This window comes from Cherax quadricarinatus, chromosome 52, assembly GCF_038502225.1.
Source record: "Cherax quadricarinatus isolate ZL_2023a chromosome 52, ASM3850222v1, whole genome shotgun sequence".
In the NCBI taxonomy this organism is placed as follows: domain Eukaryota; kingdom Metazoa; phylum Arthropoda; class Malacostraca; order Decapoda; family Parastacidae; genus Cherax; species Cherax quadricarinatus.
In genome coordinates, this window is record NC_091343.1 from 14481195 (window position 1) to 14504287 (window position 23093).

The window sequence follows — 23093 nt, forward strand, 5'->3', positions numbered from 1 at the left end:
GTAGGCAAAATATTTGGGCAATAAAAGATACCCAAGTGTTGCACATTTGTCTAGTTCACCAACTTGTCAGTATTTGTATATCAGTAATATGATGCATAACAAATTTCTATTGGAATGTTTCACAAGGCCATGACTTGTCGAAGATCTACACAGCACAAAATGTTCAAATAAAAGCCTGTCATATATATTGTAGTGCTTAGTTATGATTATAATAATTATTGTAATTAATAATAGTATATTGTGTCTTCCCATACCTTTCAGCATTAGACTTGTACTTCCACTTTAACTCTGTTTATGAAGAGGTACTGCCTAGTGTCCTTCAGTATTTGCACTGCTTTTTTGCTTTTTTTAACCCCTTCAGGGTCCAAGGCCAAAATCTGAAGTGGTGCTCCAGTGTCCAAGAAATTTTGAAAAAAAAAAAAAAAAAATTATTTTTTCTTACAGAATTAAAGAGCATATTTTTGTGAAGGTAATAAGACAAAGAAAAAAATTTTCTGATCAGTACTTACCGAGATACAGTGCCAAGAAGTTTGTCAAAAATGATGTGGTGGCGGCAACATCGACGAATTCCACATACGAGCATTACATTATTTAGCGGTTTTTATAGTTTTTTCTTTTCTTTTCCAATTTTTTTCTTTTCCTACTAACATTTGGGGCCTGAGAGACCAATACTGTATATAATGTATATATATAAACTCATTGTATTGAACACAATAACTGCACTAAAGTTATCATATTATTGTTTACCACTGTTTATTACAAAAAACATGCACAAATCTTGTATAATACTAATGTTCTATCATATATTTACAATCACCGGATATGGTTTTAGAACTGCTGGAGCTTGTGGAACTCCTTGAAACAAGGCACCATGCACAGAGGCACCTTACATTCCTCACACATAAACCGAGTGTCTTTGAGTCTTTGTTGCCGTCGTTTTGTTTGTTCACAGACGATGCATCTCTTCTGAGCAAATTTCTTCTGAGTTGAAGGAAGCTGTATTATGAAATGATCACCTTCCCTCCTCAAATGCTTGGGTACATCCTGAGTAATTCGAGGACCTTGTTGTATAGCAGGTGTTCTTACCTGGTACTTCATTATGAGTTGTCTGACAACAGACAAACAAAATTCACCATACGGTGGTCTGTTGCCAGTCTTTATTTGGTACATATTATATGCATTGAGCATTGAAATGTCCATGAGATTGAAGAAAAGTTTCATGCACCACTTGTAACTCTTATGAACACAGTCAACAAAACCAATCTGCATGTCACATTCGTCAACCAAGCGCATGTTTTGTGTATAATCAATCACTGTCACTGGTTTTCGAATATGTTCATTAGTCACTCGATCAGCTTTGCCACTGTCTTGCATTTCATTACGGTGAATGGTTGTCAACAATGTGACATCTCGTTTGTCATGCCACTGTAATGCCATGATGTCATTGGCAGTAAACACCTGCACGTCATCACCACGAGCACCTGCGTTGAGCCTGGGCATATGTTTACGATTAGAACGCACTGTGCCACACACATCTGTCTTGTTCACTCGCATGAAATCACTGAGTAATGGGCTTGTGTACCAGTTATCGGTATATAATGTATGCCCCTTACCAAGATAAGGTGCCATCATGTTTCTCACTACGTCACCTGAGATACCCAATAACATCTTGGTATCTTTCAATGTTTTACTTCCCGTGTATACAACAATATCCAACACCAGGCCACTGTCACAGTCACAGAGTACAAACAGTTTTATACCAAAGCGTTTCCTCTTGCTCGGTATATACTGCTTGAATGACAGTCTACCTTTGAACAAAATCAGACTCGTCAATTGCAACATTCTTGAATGGATAAAAGTATATGCTGAACTTTTGTTTGAGATACATGAAAACATTTCTAATCTTATATAATCTGTCACTTCTGTCAGGCCTGGTTTTGTTAGAGAAGTGCAACATACGTAAGAGTAAGATAAACCTGTTCACTGGGATGATTTCACTGAAGACCGGGGTAGAAATTAGCCGATCTGTGGACCAGTATGCTTTTATATTATGCTTATAGACATGAGGCATAAGCATTATTGTTGCAAAAAGCAAATACATTTGTGCAACAGTCGTCTCTTTCCACCTGTGTAGTCTTGACTGTGGTGATATGATCGTATTTGCCATGGTGTACTCAAAATACTTATTACTTTCCCTGACAATAGTTTCCATCAATGGCTGATCAAAGAATAATTCAAAGAATTCCAGTTCATTGGCCGTGGTTCCAAGGGGACAAGTAGGTAGAATTCCACTTTGAGAGTCATCAAAGTGGTGAGGCTTGGGAACAAAATTGGGATTTTGCTGCCAATCCCACATACGGTTTGCTGGTGGATACTGGACATCATAGGCTGGTTGTGCGGGTATGTTGTGGTGGGCTGGTGGCTGACGCTCCGCTTTGTCCTTGAACTGATGAGTCAGCAGCGTGGGTCCCAGCGTGGCCTGGTGAGTCATGCATGGCGGTGCCACTACCATCACCACTACCACCATCCACTGATGCCTGTGGTCTATCCATGCCAAGTGTAGCCACATCATCCTCACTATCACTACCTAAAACTGGTGTAGGGCCACGGGATGTACTCCGGGATGTACTCCATCCCCTGGGCACAGCATAGGGTACACTACCCGAGCGCATGCGGCGGCGAACATACCGATGCTTCACTGGTGAATATGATTCCTCACTATCACTACTCGAATGATCGTCGAGCGCAATAAAATCACAATCCACGTCACTATCATCATCATTACTGAAGTCAGAGGCCTGGCCACGCAAAAATATTAGTTTTCTCTTGCGTTGAGGCACAACCGACCGTGAGTCATGAGTGCCCACACCAGAGGTAGAAGGTTGAGTATCGTCAGGGTTTTCTGCACTATTATCGATATCCTGGTCATTCCTTTCTGTCACTAACTGATCAAAGCCGTAGAATTCGTCTTCATTTCCACTTCCATCAGTGTCAAAACTATCAGATAGGAAGAGGAGAGTCCCAATTTTCCGGGGAGTGAGAGCTGACTTGCGACGAGGCATGGTGAACAAGGGTAACTGAGCTGGCGTTCCCACAATGCTATGCGGGCGCCTAGATTTTTTGTTTATGGCGCACACCCACCACGCAGACCCGTTCTCTCACATGTAGGCCTATGAGCACTTTTGCGCTAAATTTGACGGCGCTAGAATTTTGGCGTAGATCTACGGTTTGGACACAACGTGAAGCCGTAGATCTACGGGATGGACCCTGAAAGGGTTAAGTACAGTAGGGCCCCACTTATACGGCAGGTTAGGTTCCAGGCTACCGCCGTAAAGCAGAAATCACTGTAAAGTGGAACACTTTTTTTTTCCCCTTATAAATGCATACAAATACTAGATAACAAGTTTACTTTAACATATATCAAGTTAGCAATAGAACTAGGCATCAAAAGACAATAAAAAAGTAAAACACACACATAGTGCACTCATTACTTACCTTAAAATATTTGTAGTCTTAACCCTTAAACGGTCCAAACGTATATATACGTTCACTCGCGTAGCGCCCCAAATTTTTTGAGGAAAAAAGAAATCTTTTCTTTTAAAAGGAAAAAAGAGCATATGGTACCCAGGCATCCCCAATTATTTTAATATGGAACACAGTGAGTGCACACACCCATTCTCTCATGTCTAGGTGACTCAGGCTTATTGTGGCAATGTTGAATGAATGACAAAGAAAACGTATATATACGTTTGGGGCGCTACGCGCGTGAACGTATATATACGTTTGGACCGTTTAAGGGTTAATCTAGGGTGAGACAAGCAGTATTTATTGTAAGAAATCAAGTGTGGTATATATCGTAGTCAGCCAGGCTACCATACTAGGCCAACCCACATACACATAATATTCTAGTGCATTTAAGCATCCCAGAGCGATAAAATGCACATACAGTTCACTCATTACTTACCTTAAAATATTTGTAGTCTTAATCTAGGGTGAGATGAGTAGTACTATTTATTTTAAGAAATCAAGGGTGGTATGTATGGTAGCCAGCCAGACCACCCCACCCACACATACTATTCTATGATATTTAAACATCCCAGAGCGATAAAATGCATATACAGTTCACTCATTACTTACCTTAAAATATTTGTAGTCTTAATGTAAGGTCAGAGGTGAGTAAACGAGATAAAACGAATAAATGAGAGAGAGAGAGAGAGGGGGAATGATTACATGAGAGAGGACAGGCGCAGAGTTATGTAAACCAGGCGAATGTAAGTTTTATAAACAAAGTGTACACGTCCAGTTTGTGTACAAGTTACATTGTGTACAAGTTGTCTCTACATTGATATGGTAGAATAAATAAAGAAGAACATTCCCATTCTCATGTAACACCATTTTTAGAAGAAATGACGCTCTGAGTGAAGGCAGTGGAAATAAGTCACTCTGACTTTTTTGGGTTATCCTAGGTTCTCTACACATATGCTGTTATGCATGATAATCTATGTAACTGTATTTGTGTATACCTGAATAAACTTACATACGAAAGGAATAATTTTCTACAGTTACCCCCAGTAACACATTTTCTCTGATGTTGGACTAGAGAAAATGTTATTCTTGCCGTCACTCGTAAAAGTTTGGCTCCCACATCTCATATTTATGTTTATTTATTCTATTGTGGGGTGTATTTATCATCTTTATATGTTATGTATCGTGTTTATTATATAATTTTGAAAAAAATATCACGGATGGATTAATGAAAATGTGTACATTAACGTAATATACGACATTTAATGAGACTCTGATTATTATTATCATTTCTAATATGGCGTCACTTGTGCAAGTTGTCTGCTACCACATCTCATTTTTTTTTTTTAACAAGTCGGCCATCTCCCACCGAGGCAGGGTGACCCAAAAAGAAAGAAAATCCCCAAAAAGAAAATACTTTCATCATCATTCAACACCTTCACCTCGCTCACACGTAATCACTGTTTTTGCAGAGGTGCTCAGAACACAACAGTTTAGAAGCATATACGTATAAATATACACAACATATCCCTCCAAACTGCTAATATCCCGAAACCCCTCCTTTTGAGTGCAGGCATTGTACTTCCCATTTCCAGAACTCAAGTCCGGCTATATGAAAATAACCGGTTTCCCTGAATCCCTTCACTAAATATTACCTTGCTCACACTCCAACAGATCGTCAGGTCCCAAGTACCATTCGTCTCCATTCACCCCTATCAAACACGCTCATGCACGCCTGCTGGAAGTCCAAGCCCCTCGCCCACAAAACCTCCTTTACCCCTTCCTTCCAACCTTTTCGAGGACGACCCCTACCCCGCCTTCCTTCCCCTACAGATTTAAATGCTCTCCATGTCATTCTACTTTGATCCATTCTCTCTAAATGACCAAACCACCTCAACAACCCCTCTTCAGCCCTCTAATACTTTTATTAACTCCATACCTTCTCCTAATTTCTACACTCTGAATTTTCTGCATAATATTTACACCACATATTGCCCTTAGACAGGACATCTCCACTGCCTCCAACTGCCTCCTCGCTGCTGCATTGACAACCCAAGCTTCACACCCATATAAGAGTGTTGGTACTACTATACTTTCATACATTCCCTTCTCTGCCTCCATAGATAATGCTTTTTGTCTCCACATATACCTCAAAGCAGCACTCACCTTTTCTTCCCTCATCAATTCTATGATTAACCTCATCCTTCATAAATCCATCTGCCGACACGTCAACTCCCAAGTATCTGAAAACATTCACTTCTTCCATACTCCTCCCCAATATGATATCCAATTTTTCTTTATATAAATCATTTGATACCCTCATCACCTTACTCTTTTCTATGTTCACTTTCAACTTTCTACCTTTACACACAATCCCAAACTCATCCACCAACCTTTGCAATTTTTCTTTAGAATCTCCCATCAGCACAGTATCATCAGCAAAAAGCAACTGTGTCAATTCCCATTTTGTATTTGATTCCCCATAATTTAATTCCACCCTTCTCCCGAACACCCTAGCATTTACTACTTTTACAACCCCATCTATAAATATATTAAACAACCATGGTGACATTACACATTCCTGTCTAAGACCTACTTTTACCGGGAAGTAGTCTCCCTCTCTTCTACACACCCTAACCTGAGCCTCACTATCCCCATAAAAACTCTTTACAGCATTTAGTAACTTACCACCTATTCCATATACTTGCAACATCTGCCACATTGCTCCCCTATCCACTCTATCATATGCCTTTTCTAAATCCATAAATGCAATAAAAACTTCCCTACATTTATCTAAATACTGTTCACATATATGCTTCAATGTAAACACTTGATCTACACATCCCCTACTCACTCTGAAACCTCCTTGCTCATCTGCAATCCTACATTCTGTCTTACCTCTAATTCTTTCAATTATAACCCTACTGTACACTTTTCCTGGTATACTCAGTAAACTTATTCCTCTATAATTTTTACAATCTCTTTTGTCCCCCTTCCCTTTATATAAAGGGACTATACATGCTCTCTGCCAATCCCTAGGTACCTTCCCCTCTTTCATACATTTATTAAACAAAAGTACCAACCACTCCAACACTATATCCCCCCTGCTTTTAACATTTCTGTCATGATCCCATCTGTTCCAGCTGCTTTACCCCCTTTCATTCTACGTAATGGCTCATGCGCCTCCCCCACACTCACATCCTGTTCTTCTTCACTCCTAAAAGATGGTATACCTCCCTGGCCAGTGCATGAAATTACCGCTTCCCTTTCTTCGTCGACATTTAAAAGTTCATCAAAATATTCTCGCCATCTACCCAAAACCTCCGTGTCCCCATCTACTAACTCCCTACTCTGTTTTTAACTGACAAATCCATTCGTTCTCTAGGCTTTGTTAACTTGTTTAACTCGCTCCAAAAATTTTTCTTATTTATATTAAAATTTCTTGACCGTGCCGCACTCATCCACTCTATCATGTGTTCTTTTGTACTCTCGCACTACTTTCTTTACCTTTCTTTTATTCTCTATATACTCTACTCTTCTTATAGCACTTCTGCTTTGTAAAAACCTCTCATAAGCTAACTTTTTCTCTTTTATCACACCCTTTACTTCATCATTCCACCAATCACTCCTCTTTCCTCCTGCACCCACCCTCCTATAACCACAAACTTCTGCCCCACATTCTAATACTGCATTTTTAAAACTATTCCAACCCTCTTCAACCCCCCCCCCCCCCCCACTACTCATACTTGCACCAGCCCACCTTTCTGCCAATAGTTGCTTATATCTCACCCGAACTTCCTCCTCCCTTAGCCTATACACTTTCACCTCCCTCTTGCTTGTTGTTGCCATTTTCCTCTTTTCCCATCTACCTCTTACTCTAACTGTAGCTATAACTAAATAATGATCCGATATATCAGTTGCCCCTCTATGAATGTGTACATCCTGGAGCCTACCCATCCACCTTTTATCCACCAATACATAATCTAACAAACTACTTTCATTATGTGCTATATCATAACTTGTATATTTATCCTCTTCTTCATAAAATATGTATTATTACCAAACCTCTTTCTACACATAGCTCAATTAAAGGCTCTCCATTTTCATTTACCCCTGGCACCCCAAATTTACCTACTACTCCCTCCACAATATTTTTGCCCACTTTAGCATTGAAATCCCCAACCACCATTGCTCTCACACTTGGTTCGAAACTCCCCATGCATTCACTCAACATTTCCCAAAATCTCTCTCTCTCCTCTACACTTCTCTTCTCCAGGTGCATATATGCTTACTATAACCCACTTTTCACATCCAACCTTTATTTTACTCCACATAATCCTTGAATTAATACATTTATAGTCCCTCTTTTCCTGCCATAACTTATCCTTCAACATTATTTCTACTCCTTCTTTAGCTCTAACTCTATTTGAAACCACTGACCTAATCCCATTTATTCCTCTCCACTGAAACTCTCCCACCCCCTTCAAAATTGTTTTACTTAAAGCCAGGACATCCAGCTTCTTCTCATTCATAACATCCACAATCATCTCTTTCTTATCATTTGCACAACATCCACGCACATTCAGACTTCCCACTTTGACAATTTTCTTTTTCTTATTCTTTTTAGTTATTACAGGAAAAGGGGTTACTAGCCCATTGTTCCCGGCATTTTAGTTGACTTTTACAACACACATGGATATAAAAGGAAAAGTAATAAGACCAAGAACTATTAAGATAAAATCAAAGAAAACTCAGATGAGTGTGTATAAATAAACATGTACATGTATGTGTAGTGTGACATAAGTGTGAGTAGAAGTAGCAAGACGTACCTGTAATCTTGCATATTTAAGAGACAGACAAAAGACACCAGCAATCCTACCATCATGTAAAACAATTACAGGCTTTCATTTCTCACTCACTTGGCAGGACGGTAGTACCCCCATGGGTGGTTGCTGTCTACCAACCTATTTATTTATTCTACTGTTGGGTGTATTCATCATCTTTATATGTTATGCATCGTGTTTATTATATAATTTTAAAAAATATCATAGATGGATTAATGAAAATATGTATATTAACAAAATATACGACATTTAATGAGACTCGGTGATTATCATCATCATTACTATTATGACGTCTTGAGACATAAGACACTTACTGATTTTAATGTGTACCTGCATGCCAGCACAGTATGTAAGTTTATTTAGGTACAGGTATACATAAGTATAATTATCAGAGTACTATATAAAAAATATGAAATAACTTTTAAAAACACCTGAAATTTTGGAGTTTCCAGACATAATGGAGAGACTTAGTGCTTACAGATCTCACATAGAACTCTGGCCATACAATAGAGCGGAAAAATAATGTAAGGGACCTGGGAGTAGTAATGTCTGAGGATCTCACTTTCAAGGATCACAACAGTGCCACGATCGCATGTGCAAAGAAAATGATAGGATGGATAATGAGAACGTTCAAAACGAGAGATGCCAAGCCAATGATGATCCTTTTCAAATCACTTATTCTCTCTAGGCTGGAATACTGCTGTACATTAACATCTCCATTCAAAGCAGGTGAAAGTGCAGATCTAGAGAGTGTACAGAGATCCTTTACTGCACGTATAAGTTCTGTCAAGCACCTTAACTACTGGGAACGCTTGGAAGCACTTGACTTGTACTCGTTGGAATGCAGGAGGGAGAGATATATCATAATCTACACTTGGAAAATTTATTTATTTATTTTATTTATTTATTAATTTGAACATGATACAGTGAAGTACAAAAGAATACAGTTAAATGCAGCATGCCAAAGCCACTTGAATGCATAGCATTACGGACAGGCTTAAAATTAACTAAGCAATGAAGTATTCAGTGGTAAAACATTATTGTAAACAGATAACAAGCACAAATGAGTATTACAAAAACAGGTCGTATGGTTGCATGCATTGCTGTACAAACAGTATTTATTTATTTATTTATTTAATTTGAACATGATACAGAGAAGTACAAGGAATACAATTTTTAAAGTGCAGCATGCCAAAGCCCCTGGAAGGAATGGTCCCAAATCTGCATACAGAAATCACTCCCTCCGAAAGTAAGAGACTGGGCAGGCAATGCAAAATGCCCCCAAAGTAGGGGCACCATTGGTACACTAAGGGAAAACACCATAAGTGTCCGGGACTCAAGACTGTTCAAGAGCCTCCCATCAAGCATTAGGGGAATTGCCAATAAACCCCTGGCTGCCTTCAAGAGAGAGCTGGATAGATACCTAAAGTAAGTGCTGGATCAGTCGGGCTGTGGCTCATAGGTTGGACTGCGTGCGGCCAGCAGTAACAGCCTAGTTGATCAGGCCCTGATCCATCGGGAGGCCTGGTCATGGGCCGGGCTGCGGGGGCGTTGATCCCCGGAATAACCTCCAGGTAAACAAACAGGGTGGGCGCGCGGTGACCGTATTAGAAAGTCAGGTAGGGGGGGCCGTATAGAGAGTTTTGATCATAATTTGAAATGACTGTATTAGCAGAACACTGTAAAGCGAAACGCCATAAAGCGGGGCCCTACTGTACATGATTACTTTTTTTTTTTTTTTTTCTGAATACCAATGGGGACATTTCTAGAATCTTCATTCTTTCTGCAAAATTAATAGCTTGATGTTGGGATCCATTTTGTAGCACGTCTTAAATTTTATATTTAATTTTTATAACCCTTGTGGGTTTAGTGCTTAGTTATGAAAATAATATACAGCATTCCACTAATACAGACATTTCAAATTATGAACAAAATTTGCTATACGGCTCCCCCCACCTGACTTTCTAATACAGTCACCATGTGCCACTCAGTTTTTATGTTCTCCGTGAGCACATCTCTCCATTATGTCTGGAACTTTCCAAAATTTCAAGGATTTTAAAGTTATTGCATATTTTATATGTACTCTGATAATTATACTTATGTGTACCTGTACCTAAATAAACTTACACACTGTGCTGATGTGCAGGTACACACTGAAATCACTAAGAGTGTCCTTCTAGTCTTACTTGGAATATACCTGGAGAGGGTTTTGGGGGTCAACACCCTCGAGGCCCAGTCTGAGACCAGGCCTCATGGTGCATCAGGGTCTGATCAACCAGGCTGTTACTGCTAGCCACATGTAAACTGACATACAGACCACAGCCTGGTTGGTCAGGTACTGACCTTAGGTGCCTGTCCAGCACCTTCTTGAAGACAGCCAGAGGTCTATTGGTAATCCCCCTTATGTATGCTGGGAGGCAGTTGAACGTTCTTGGGCCCCTGACACTTATTATATTGTGTCTCAGTAAACTCGTGGCTCCCCTGCTTTTCATTGAGAGAATGTTGCAAGTCCTGCCAAGTCTTTTCCTTTCATAGGGAGTGACTTTCATGAGCAAGTTTGGTACCAGTCTCTCTAGAATTTTCCAAATATATATTATCACGTATCTTTCTCGACTGAGTTCCAGGGAATACAAATCAAGGGACTTCAACTGTTCCCAGTAATTTAGGTGCTTTATTGTACTCATGTGTGCCGTAAAAGTTCTTTGTACACTCAGCAGGTCAGCAATTTTGCCTGCCTTGAAGGGGGCAGTTGGTGTACAGCAGTATCCCAGCCTAGAGAGAACAAGCGATTTGTAGAGAACCATCATGGGCTTGGTGTCCCTAGTTTTGAAAGTCCTCATTATCCATTACATCATTTTTCTAGCAGATGCGGTAGGTACATTGTTGTGGTCTTTGTAGGCGAGATCCTCTGACATTATCACTCCCAGGTCCTTCACATTACTTTTTCACTCTATTGTTAGGATTTGTTGTATACTCATACATTTTTAATTTCCTCAAGTTTTCCATATCTGAGTAGTTGAAATTTCTCTTCATTGAACCTCACATTGTTTTGAGTGGCCCCTTTTGAAAAATTGGTTGATATCTGCTTGGAGTCTTGTGGCATCTTCGATGGAGGTCACTGTCATGGCAATTCAGGTGTCATCTGCAAAGGAAGACACAGAGCTATGGCTTACATCTCTTATGTCAGATATGAGGATGAGGAATAGGATGGGAACGAGTACTGTGCCTCAGACTTTACTCTGTTTACTAATATTCTTTGTGTTCTATTTGTTAGGAAGTTTTAGATCCATCTACCAACTTTTCCTGTTATTCCTTTATCATGCATTTTGTGCACTATTATACTGTGGTCACACTTGTCGAAGGCTTTCGCAAAGTCTGTGTATACTACATCTGCATTTTGTTTATCCTCTATAGCATCCAGGACATTGTCATAAGAACATAAGAAAGGAGGAACACTGCAGCAGGCCTGTTGGCCCATACTAGGCAGGTCCTTTACAATTCATCCCACTAACAAGCATTTGACAAACCCAATTTTCAATGCTACCCAAGAAATAAGCTCTGATGTGCAAGTCCCACTCAAATCCAACCCTCCCACTCATGTACTTATCCAACCTAAATTTGAAACTACCCAAAGTCCCAGCCTCAATAACCCAACTAGGTAGACTGTTCCACTCATCAACTACCCTATTTCCAAACCAATACTTTCCTATGTCCTTTCTAAATCTAAACTTATCCAACTTAAATCCATTACTATGGGTTCTCTCTTGGAGAGATATCCTCAAGACCTTGTTAATATCCCCTTTATTAATACCTATCTTCCACTTATATACTTCGATCAGGTCTCCCCTTAGTGGTCCAGTAGCTGGGACAGGCAGGAGCCACCCGGTCTAAACCCATATTGCCCTGGGTTGTGTAACTGATGGGTATCTAGGTGGTTGGCGATCTTGTTTCTTAGAACCCTTTCAAAGATTTTTATGATATGGGATGTTAGTGCTATCGGTCTGTAGTTCTTTGCAGTTGTTTTACTGACACCTTTGTAGAGTGGGGCTATGTCTGTTGTTTTTAGCAAGTGTGGGATGACCCCCTGTGTCCATGCTCCCTCTCCATAGAATGCTGAAGGCACATGACAGGGGCTTCTTGCAGTTCTTGATGAACACAGAGTTCCATGAGTCCAGGCCTGGCGCAGAGTGCATGGGCATGTCATTTATTGCCTTTTCTGAGTCTTGTGGTGTTAGGATAATATCAGATTTTTGAGATGAACCAAATATTGGGTCTCAGTCATAAAAAATTCATTTAGATTGTCGATCCTTAGTCTGGTCAACAGCTCGCTGAAAACCAAGTCACATTGGGACTTTAGTACAGTAGGGCCCCACTTATACGGCAGGTTAGGTTCCAGGCTACTGCCGGAAAGCAGACTTTGCCAGAAAGCAGAACTCCATTTTTTCCATTTATAAATGCATATAAATGCCAGATAACAAGTTTACACTAACATGTATTAAGTTAGCAATAGTACTAGGCAATAAGAAGTAAAATACACATACAGTACACTTATTATTTACCTCAAAATATTTGTAGTCTTAATGTAGGGCAAAAGGTGAGTAGTATTTACTCTTAAGAAGTCAGGTGTGGTAGCCCTCCTGGCCACCCCACCCACACATACTATACTACGATGCTTAAAGCTCCCTAGAGCAATAAAATGCATATACATGTACAGTACACATATTACTTACCTTAAAATATTTGTAGTCTTAATGGTCTTAATGTAGGGTGAGAGGTGAAAAGTATTTATTTGTAGAAAGTCATGTGGGAGGTATGACATCCTGCCTGGCCACTTATACCTACTACGACATTAAGCTCCCTAGAGCGATGAAATGCATATATAGTACACTCATTAATTACCTTAAAATATTTGTAGTCTTAATGTAGGGTGAGAGGTGAGTTTTATTTGTATGAAGTCAGGTTGGGAAGTATGGGTAGCCAGAAGGGCAACGCTCACCACCCCACCCACACAATATAAACAAACCAGACGAATACGTTTGGTTTTTGTCACAACTCCTACAAGTTGCCTGGCTACCACAAGTCACCTGGCTCCACATCTCATATTTATGTTAATTTATTCTACTGTGGGGTGTATTTAGATGGATTAAGCAAAATGTCTATATTAACGTTTTATACAATATTTAATGCTCCTTAGAGTGATTATTATTATTATTATTATTATTAATATGGCATCTTCAAGACTAATAAGACACTCTTAGTGATTTTAATGTGTACCAGCATGCCAGCACAGTGTGTAAGTTTACTTAGGTACAGGTACACATACATATAATTATCAGTTATAATAATAATGTAGGTATGTAGTCTGCCTGGGCTACATACCTACACCTACCTACATAGCTACACGATATTTAATGTGACCCAGAGACATATTATTACCATCGACATACCATGTTCACTGAGTTTAATCGTTTCTGTCAACTACCTTTAGATGCCATCATAAACAAATGGAGAAGTAATGAATAATTCATGCTGAGAACTGTAAACAAAAGTGTTATGTTTTAAGAGGAGTGACGTAATGTTTTCCCTTCACCCAGCTACACACCTCCTTAGTATATAAACATAAAATATTTATATGTTATGTAACGTGTTTCTTATATAATATTGAAGAAAATATAATAGATGGATTAATGAAATGTTTATATTAACATAAAATACGACATTTAATGTGCCCAAGAGTGATTATTATTAGTACAGCGGTCCCTCGATAATCGTCGGGCTCGATAGTTGTCCTTTTCGGAAATCGTCACATTATTTTCATCCAAACATTGGCTCGCAAATGGTTAGTCGACTCGCTTATCGTCGTTCGTCCTGGATGCGTACTCACGGCTCTGAGCCGCCTCGGCCCCCCTTCCCAGGCAGTGTGCCATTGTTTGCCAGTGAGCGACGGTCCCCTCACTTGTTCATACGAAATATTTCATAATATGTATTCCATTCATTTTAGTGCTTGCAAGTGCTAAATAAGCTACCATAGCTCCAAAGAAAGCTCCTAGTGCCAAGCCTTTGGTAAAGGTGGCGAGAAATACGATTGAATTTAAGAAAAACATTATTGAACAATATGAAAGTGGTGTAAGTGTGGCCGAACTGGCCAGGATGTATAACATCCCGTACAACCATATCTTCCATCGTGGCCAAGAAAAAGGAAATCAAGGAAACTGTTGTTGCAAAGGGGGTAAATATGCTGACAAAAATGAGATCACCAGTACTCGAAGATGTTGAGAAGTTATTATTGGTGTGGATAAACAAGAAACAATTAGCAGGAGATAGTCTTATGATGTTGATTATTTGTAAAAGGCTAGGCAGTTGCATGATGATCTGGTAAAGAAATTGCCTGCAATGAGTACTGATATTTGTGAATTTAAGGCCGGCAAAGGTTGGTTTGAGAGGTTTAAGAACCGTAGTGGCATACACAGTGTGATAAGGCATGGTGAGGCTGCTAGTTTGGACAAAATTGCAGCTACAAAATTCGTAAGTGAATTCAAGGAGTACATAGAGGCTGAAGGACTGAAACTTGAACAAGTGTTCATTTGTGATGAAACAGGCCTCTTTTGGAAGAAAATGCCAAAAAGGACCTACATTACTCAAGAGGAAAAGGGACTGCCAGGACATTAGCATATGAAAGACAGGCTGACACTCATGTTCTGTGCTAATGCTAGTGGGGATTTCAAAGTGAAGCCGTTACTAGTGTACCATTCTGAAAATCCCAGAGTGTTAAAAAAAAAACAATGTTATGAAGAGTAAACTGTGTGTGTGTTTTGGAGCTCTAATAATAAGGCATGGGTCACGAGGGAAATTTTTGTCGAGTGATTCAATGAAGTGTTTGGCCCTAGTGTGAAGAATTTCCTCCTGGCAAAGAAATTTGATCTCAAGTGCCTCCTAGTAATGGACAATGCACCTGCTCATCCTCCAAACTTGGATGACCTAATTCTGCAGGAGTTTGGGTTCATCACAGTAAAGTTCTTTTCCCGGAATCACTCCTCTCCTCCAGCCCATGGACCAGCAGGTCATTTCAAACTTTAAAAAACTCTACACCAAAGCAATGTTTGAAAGGTGCTTTAATGTGACCTCAGACACTCCACCTTAAGAGATTTTTTGGAAAGAACACTTCAGTATCCTCCATTGCATAAGCCTTATAGGTAAAGCTTGGGAGGGAGTGACTACCAGGACTTTGAACTCTGCTTGGAGAAACTTGTGGCCAGATTGTGTCCACAAGAGGGATTTTGAAGGGTTTGTGGCTGACCCTGATGAGCCTATGTCAGTTGTGAACTCTATTGTGGCATTGGGGAGTTCCATGGGGCTGGATGTGAGTTTGGAGGATGTGGAAGAGTTGGTGGAGGACCACAATGAAGAGCTAACCACAGAGGAGCTGCAAGAGCTTCAGCAGGAACAGCAACAGATCGCAGCTCGGAATCTTGCTGCAGAGGAGGAGGAAGAGAGATGAAGGAAGAGAGATGGAAGAAGGTGCCTTCTTCAGAAATTAAGGAGATTTTTGAAATGTGGGGTAGGATGGAAAGATTTATGGAGAAACATCACCCTGAGAAGGATGTTGCAAGCCATATCGGCAACTTGTACAGTGACAGTCTTGGCCCATTTTATTGAAGTTTTAAAGAGACGCCAGAAACAGAGCTCTCTGGACACTTTTTTTGCGAGACAGGGCTCCAGTGACTCTCAAGCTGGTCCTAGTGGCATTAAGAAACAAAGAGAAGCAACCCCAAAAAAGGACTTGGTACCTGAGGTGTTGATGGAAGGGGATTCCCCTTCCACACAGTAACTAATCCAATCTCTCTCCTCCTCCAGTCTTCCATACACTAATAAGAATCGCCAATAAAGGCAAGTGTTATGCTGTTAATGTTTCATTCATCATGTCCCATTGTATTGTTTATGTGCTACATCTATATTTCACATAAAAAAATTTTTTGTTTTAATACTTCTGTGTGTCAGGAACGGATTAATTGTATTTACATTATTTCTCATGGGGAAAATTGATTCGAAAATCGTCTATTTCGATAATCATCGCACTTCCAGGAATGGATTAACGACGATAAACGAGGGACCACTGTATTATGTAATATTTTCCCTCCACCCGGCAACCACATCTCCATAGCATGTAAACAGCATGTTTATATGCTTTGTAATGTGTTTCTTATATAATTTTAAAGAACATATCATAGATGGATTAATGAAAATGTCTACAATGACATAAAATTAGACATTTAACCCTTTCAGGGTTTCGGCCGTACTAGCCCGGCTTACGTACCAGGGTCCTTGACGTATTAGTACTCATAAATTCTAGCGCCTTCAAATCTAGTGAGAGAAAGCTGGTAGGCCTACATATGAAAGAATGGGTCTGTGGTCAGTGTGCGCAGTATAAAAAAAAAAAATCCTGCAGCACACAGTGCATAATGAGAAAAAAAAACTGACAGTGTTTTTGGATTAAAACAGCGACTTTGCACTGTATTTTCGTATGGTATTGGCATTTATTATTGTACAGTGGACCCCCGCATAGCGAACTTAATCCGTGCAAGAGGGCTGGTCGTTATGCGAAATGTTCGCTATGCGAATTAATTTTCCCCATAAGAAATAATGGAAATAAAATTAATCCGTGCAAGACACCCAAAAGTATGAAAAAAAAATTTTTTTACCACAAAAAAATGTTAATTTTAGTACACACAAACTGAAAAAGGCATGCACAATTACATGACACTTACTTTTATTGAAGATCTGGTGATGATTGATGGGATGGGAGGAGGGGAGAGCATTATCTTCTTACTGTTTAGAAGGGGAATCCCCTTCCATTAGGACTTGAGGTAGCAAGTCCTTTTCTGGGGTTACTTCCCTTCTTCTTTTAATGCCACTAGGACCAGCTTGAGAGTCACTGGACCTCTGTCGCACAACAAATCTGTCCATAGAGCTCTGTACCTCCCGTTCCTTCAAGACTTTCCTAAAATGGGCCATAACATTGTCATTGAAATAGTCACCAGCACGGCTTGCAACAGCTGTGTCAGGGTGATTTTCATCCATAAAGGTTTGCAGTTCAACCCACTGTGCACACATTTCCTTAATTTTTGAAGTAGGCACAATGGATTCCACAACTGGCATAGGCTTCTCAGGGTTAGCCCCAAACCCTTCAAAATCTTTCTTAATTTCCATACTAATTCTCACCCTTTTTACCACAGGGTTGGCACTAGAAGCTTTCTTGGGGCCCATGGTCACTTATTTTCCAGAAACAGCACCGAAAACACTGTAATAATACGAAATATTCCGAGTGTATGCTTGAATGTTACCGCGGAGGCTAGCTGGTAAACAATGGGACGGGCGGCACATGTGAGGCTGGCTGAGGGCCCACATTGGACGCGTCTCGGACGAAGTTCGCTGAGCGGGTTTTTGTCTACTATGCGGGGCAAAATTTCAGCGAACAAAGCGTTCGCTATGCGGATTGTTCGCTATGCAAGGCGTTCGCTATGCGGGGGTCCACTGTATTCTAGTTTTCCTGGTCTCATTTGATAGAATGGAAGACATATTACAGAAATTGAGATGATTTTTGACTGGTTTTACAATGAAAAGTACCTTGAAATTGAGCTCAAATTAGCAGAAATGTTCGATTTTTACCAAAGTTCAAAAGTAAACAAATCATGCTAAGAGTCCAATACACGTCAACTGGTGAGTCTAATGTTCTTTCACAAGTGCACCGATATTATTTATACCATTTCTACACTAATGCAGTAGTCTGCATAACAGTAAATTTTCTATTTTTTTGTGAGAATAAAAATTCAAAATGGAAAGCAAAAGAATGTAAAAGGGGCGTGGGGGACGTGACTAATGAACAGAGGAAATGTTATTTTAGTGCCAGCAATGTCTTGTTTATTCTGGACCCTATTTGGAAATTGGCAAAATGGCTAAATTCTGACCACTATATTGGATAGTTGAAATTGGTAAATGGGTGGTTTCTTGTACTAATTCACTAGAAAAAATGGAGTTCTAGGACACTGGAATTGGCTGAAAATAGGGCTCAAAGTGGGCAAAATCGCCGATGCGTAAACATCGTTGAGACCACTAACTTCGCGAGAGCATAATTCCGTAAGTTTTCCATCAAATTTCATAGTTTTGGTGTCATTATGATCGGGAAAAGATTCTCTATCTTTCATAAGAATTTTTTTTTTTTTTTTAAATTTGGGGACCCGGAGAAAAAGTCTTGGAGAGGGCCTGTGGACCCTGAAAGGGTTAAAAAGGACATAGGTAAGTACTGGTTTTCTAACAGAGTTGTAGATGCGTGGAACAATCTTCCCAGTTGGGTGATAGAGGCTAGGACCTTGGGTAGCTTTAAGAAGAGATTGGACAAATATATGAGTGGGAGGGGCTGGGTTTGATTGGTGTCATTGGGTACGGGAGTTATTTCTTGGGTAGCTCTAGGTAGAGGTAGTTTTGATAAGGACCTGCCTTGCATGGGCCAGTAGGCCTTCTGCAGTGTTCCTCCATTCTTATGTTCTTATGTACCATTTTGCCTGAGAAGCAGGTGATTTAATTACTAGAGGCAATGGAGGTAATTTTCAGGTGTTTAGTCTCTCAGCCTTGATAGATGATAAGTCTCTTAGTTTTGATCAGTCTGAAGCATAGGCAGAAGGAAATATTTTTACACACCGAAGGTCACCTCCCACTGTTATAGCATGGGAGATGACTATCATTCATTCATTTGCTGTTTTGCCTGAAATGTACAGACATCACAGTTTAGATGATGCTCCAAACTGCAACATCCTTACCCCTCCTTTAGAATGCAGCCACTGTACTTCCCACTTCCAAGATTCTAAGTCCAGCAATTTCCCCTGAATTTTATTATATGTTACCTTGCTTATAATCCAATATCCTGATAAACTCTAAACACCACTTAGTCTCTACTCTGATCCAACACACTCACACAAGCCTTTTTAATGGCAAAGCCCCTAGTAAATCAAAACCTTTACCCCCCTTCCCAACAACTTTCCATGGAATGACTCCTACCTCTCTGTCCTGACACCCCCAGCTTTACACACACTCTCTTGGTCATCCTGCTCTATTTCATCCTCTCTGAATGGCCAAACTACCTCAACAACACCTCTTCAGCCTTCTCACTTATATTTTTGGTAATCCAACACACACACACTGCACTTCAAATTGTCTACCTAATATTCACATTACACATTACCCTCAAATACATCTACTGCCTCCAGCCTCCTCCTCCTCCCCACTGTCATATTTAAAACCCATTTCACATCCAACTTTATGCCTCCATAAAGTTGTCTCCACAGATGTTTCAGTGCACCACCTACCTTTTTTCTCTATGTCTGTTCTATGGTTCACTTTGTTTTCCTTAAACTCGTATACCAACAGGTTCACTCCCATCTGAACACATTTACTTCCTCCAATCTAATGTATACTCTGTCATTACTTAGATTTTGATAAATAACCAGCTGAAGACCTTTCAGACTACTAATAGCCCTACATCAAGAGCTGACACTTATAAGGAATAGTAATTAAGAAAAGTCAGGAATTACCACTCACTGACTTAACCTCCAGATTTTCCATTTCATTTATGCATTTCCTTATATTGCAAAGCTCCTGATGAAGCAGTGGCAAAAGTGAAAGGGCCTTGAGCTACTGCAGCATCTCCCTCATGTACACACATTTGTTGATTTTTTAATATGGCTGTTTGGAACATGTGTAACAGATCAGGCTTTGGTAAAAAAGAAAAAAGTATCAAGAAATATTTTGTTTCACTAAGTTGTGACAAACAGCTGCTACAAGTGATCACAGAGTGTGGGACAGATTCCCACCAAGCAAAACTTCTGTAATATATACCTACTGTAGTAGCTAAGTGAAATCATACCAAGTAAGCTACTACTAATTGGGAGATTACTGAATATGTAATTCCTGCTTTTTCACTTATTGCATTTTTATTTCCATACTGTGAGAAAAAAAAGAAGAGTAAAAGCTATGCTGGCTGAATAGAGCATCAGAATGACCTTAATCCATTAACATTTTCAAACTTTCTTTTAATAATTTTTGACTGTAGATAATTAACCCTGTTATTCCTTGAACCATGTTAGTTAGTCATATACTATTTAGACAGTATGTTGAAAATTCTAGCAAATTATCAAATGGGTAACTCCATTTATGAGTGATAAAATTAACTGAAAAATGAATATTATAAGTTAATACCTTGATTATGATGGCATTACAGGTGAAACCCTTCTTAGTCCTCTGGTGATGTGTGGTCCCCATGGGCTGCAGTTTGCACGACCGGTAGAACTGCGACTCCCTCATGCGGCCTCAGTGTCTCCCAATACTTGGAGTTTTGCCCTCAAGTCCTCAGATACACCCACAGGCCAGCCAGCACAGTGGACTAATATGTCCCTGGCCGATGCACCTCATACCTCTCACATAGGTGCCAACTGCGTATCTGTTTTGGTCGATCACTTCTGAAGACACATGTGTATTTAGCTATGTTAAATGCCATTGTTTTAGTGATATTTTGAAGATAAGATGATTCATGATCAGCCACTTGACTATGTATGTGTTTACTACATTCTGAAAACATGACTGAACCACTATTTGTCATACCTGAAAAATGTGTTAGTTAAACTATATAAATTATTTTTTAATTCCCTCAAATGCTCTGGAAAAACTCTCCCTCACACTTGCTATGAATACCTTTAGAAGATGTGATTTTTGCAATGTGTGTAACATGTTATGAAATCAACAAGTGAATGGTGATTAGATGTGGAAACATTATTTTCTTGTTGCTTAAAAGTTTTTCATGTATTTCTCCTTTGAGATGTCATCCACTGAACTCTTATGTGTTCTATGTACAAGTCATAAAATTTTCCTTGTTACTTAAACTTGCATAATGGAAATAAAATGTGTGGGAAGTTGGTTGGATAGTTGGGCAAAAGTGATGTCTTTATGTAATGAGGTTGTCTGCTGTTCTTAGTGTACAAGTGTGGATGTTGGAAAAAATATATCAAAATATTTTTGCATCACAAGAATTATGGTGTTATTATGAGCAATGTTGTATGTATAGCCCAGTTTGCCTTTCAGATATTTATTGTTTCTACCATACACTTTCAATTTTTTTTTTATTTCTTAAATGCAGTTCAAATAATCATTGATTGTGAAGCTTAAAAACTAAAGGTTGTTTCCTCAGTAGATGTTTAAATTATTGTAAACCCATGGTTGTATTTGTATTTGTATTTGTCATGGGTAGGGACTAAAATTTACAGCTTTGTGTTTTGTAAAGGACATTTTTCATTTTCATATACACAGAGATCATTGATGTGTCTCATACACTGGAGAAGACTTTCTAGTAGACACTTATAGCAGATAAAGCATTTCATGATAGGAACTATTAGATTATAAATTACCTAATTTTAGAACTAAAACATGCTTGTGTGAGGAAGCTTCCAAGCTCAGGCTCTGCTGTAGTGGGAACACTCAAGTTTTTAAATGACAATAATCAATGCTGAAATCATGTTAATGCTCAAATGTTGTTGATATTGATAATGAGCTGGGTATTTGATGAGCCAGATAGAGGATTTTGGGGGAGGGAATGGAGAATACCATGACCTGTGTTGGATCTTAGCCAATCTACTTGCCTGGTGGTTCTCTTAAATGAATAATCAAAAGAAATATTTGGTTTATGTGGTATTAGAATCTGTCTTCATGCAAGAGGGACCTTAGCTTATACATTTTGATGCACAAGTCAGTTTTTTCACCAGCATTTATATACATCACATACAGTTGTGAATACTGAACTGAGGACAGTTCTCATGGTGTAGAAACTAAAGCACAATATGACTGTCAGTATTGAATTTTTAATTGCATTAAAAAGTGCCTTCTCTATTACAATATGTATTAAAATTCAAAGATCTAAATTGCAAATTTCTCACTTGCAATACAATTCTAAAGAATTTTTGTTATTAAAGCATCTTTGCTGATTTGTACATAAAATAATTATTGTACAGTACTTTATTTCCTTCATCTTCTGCTGCATAGAATTTACAATCTGTGGGCATCTAGGGTTATGAAATGTTCAGCAGTGAGAAGTTGTGGTCAGTTGTTGCTGAAGGTCCAATGTTTTGTGAGCCTTGTGTGCATGCAGTTTGGATTCTCTCCAGCTGCGCTTGTTACAGTGTGAGAGTACAGCAGAACCGTGGAGCAAATTACCTGTTGTGTCAGTATTGTTATCCAGTCATTAAATGTTGTCCTCGCTCGTTCAGCCTGTTAGTCTGTTGGTCCGTTTCAAGTTGACTAGTCTAAATTACAACAATTCAGGTTAAGGATTACAAAGTTTTACGTTATCATTCAAACAACGAACCATATAATTTCTGTACATATAAAAATTATTGTGTTCGAGTAGTAATATTCCTGTACAATACAAAAATTTGTAGCTATAGAAGAGTGTTAAATAAAATGGAATTATTTCTTCATAGTCTTTCATAAACCTTATAGAAAGCATATATGGCATTTATAGTCTTTAGGTATAGGAGCTTGAACTGTGTAAAAAAAAAAAAAAATTCTAGTAGAAATATAAGCTTGTAAAATAAACTAATGTGGATAATGGTACATCTCTGAAAATATAATCATACTAATAAACATGCATTTATATTGTATAAACAACAAATTTGTATTATAATT

At 39.1% G+C, this 23093-nt stretch overlaps 1 protein-coding gene and 1 long non-coding RNA gene across 12 annotated transcripts in view; one reads left to right on the plus strand and one right to left on the minus strand.

Moving 5' to 3' along the window:
• Nucleotides 1-20757, minus strand: part of LOC138854213 (uncharacterized) — a 33843-nt gene extending 13086 nt beyond the window's left edge. The window contains exon 1 of one of the 2 annotated variants that reach the window (XR_011393436.1): nucleotides 20619-20757. This is a non-coding gene — a long non-coding RNA (uncharacterized lncRNA). Of the gene's footprint in view, nucleotides 1-254; nucleotides 650-20618 lie in introns of those variants that run through there. The other variant, XR_011393437.1, reaches the window with a different exon arrangement.
• pyd (zonula occludens-like protein polychaetoid) overlaps nucleotides 1-22883 on the plus strand; it is a 662689-nt gene extending 639806 nt beyond the window's left edge. For 8 of the 10 annotated variants that reach the window (XM_070096083.1, XM_070096079.1, XM_070096081.1 and 5 more), the window contains one exon: nucleotides 20641-22883. In XM_070096083.1, the coding sequence (XP_069952184.1) occupies nucleotides 20641-20882 (242 nt within the window). In that variant the 3' untranslated portion in view covers nucleotides 20883-22883. The remainder of the gene's footprint in view (nucleotides 1-20640) is intronic. The other 2 variants (XR_011393435.1, XM_070096080.1) reach the window with 1 other exon arrangement.
• The last annotated feature ends 210 nt before the right edge of the window (nucleotides 22884-23093 follow it).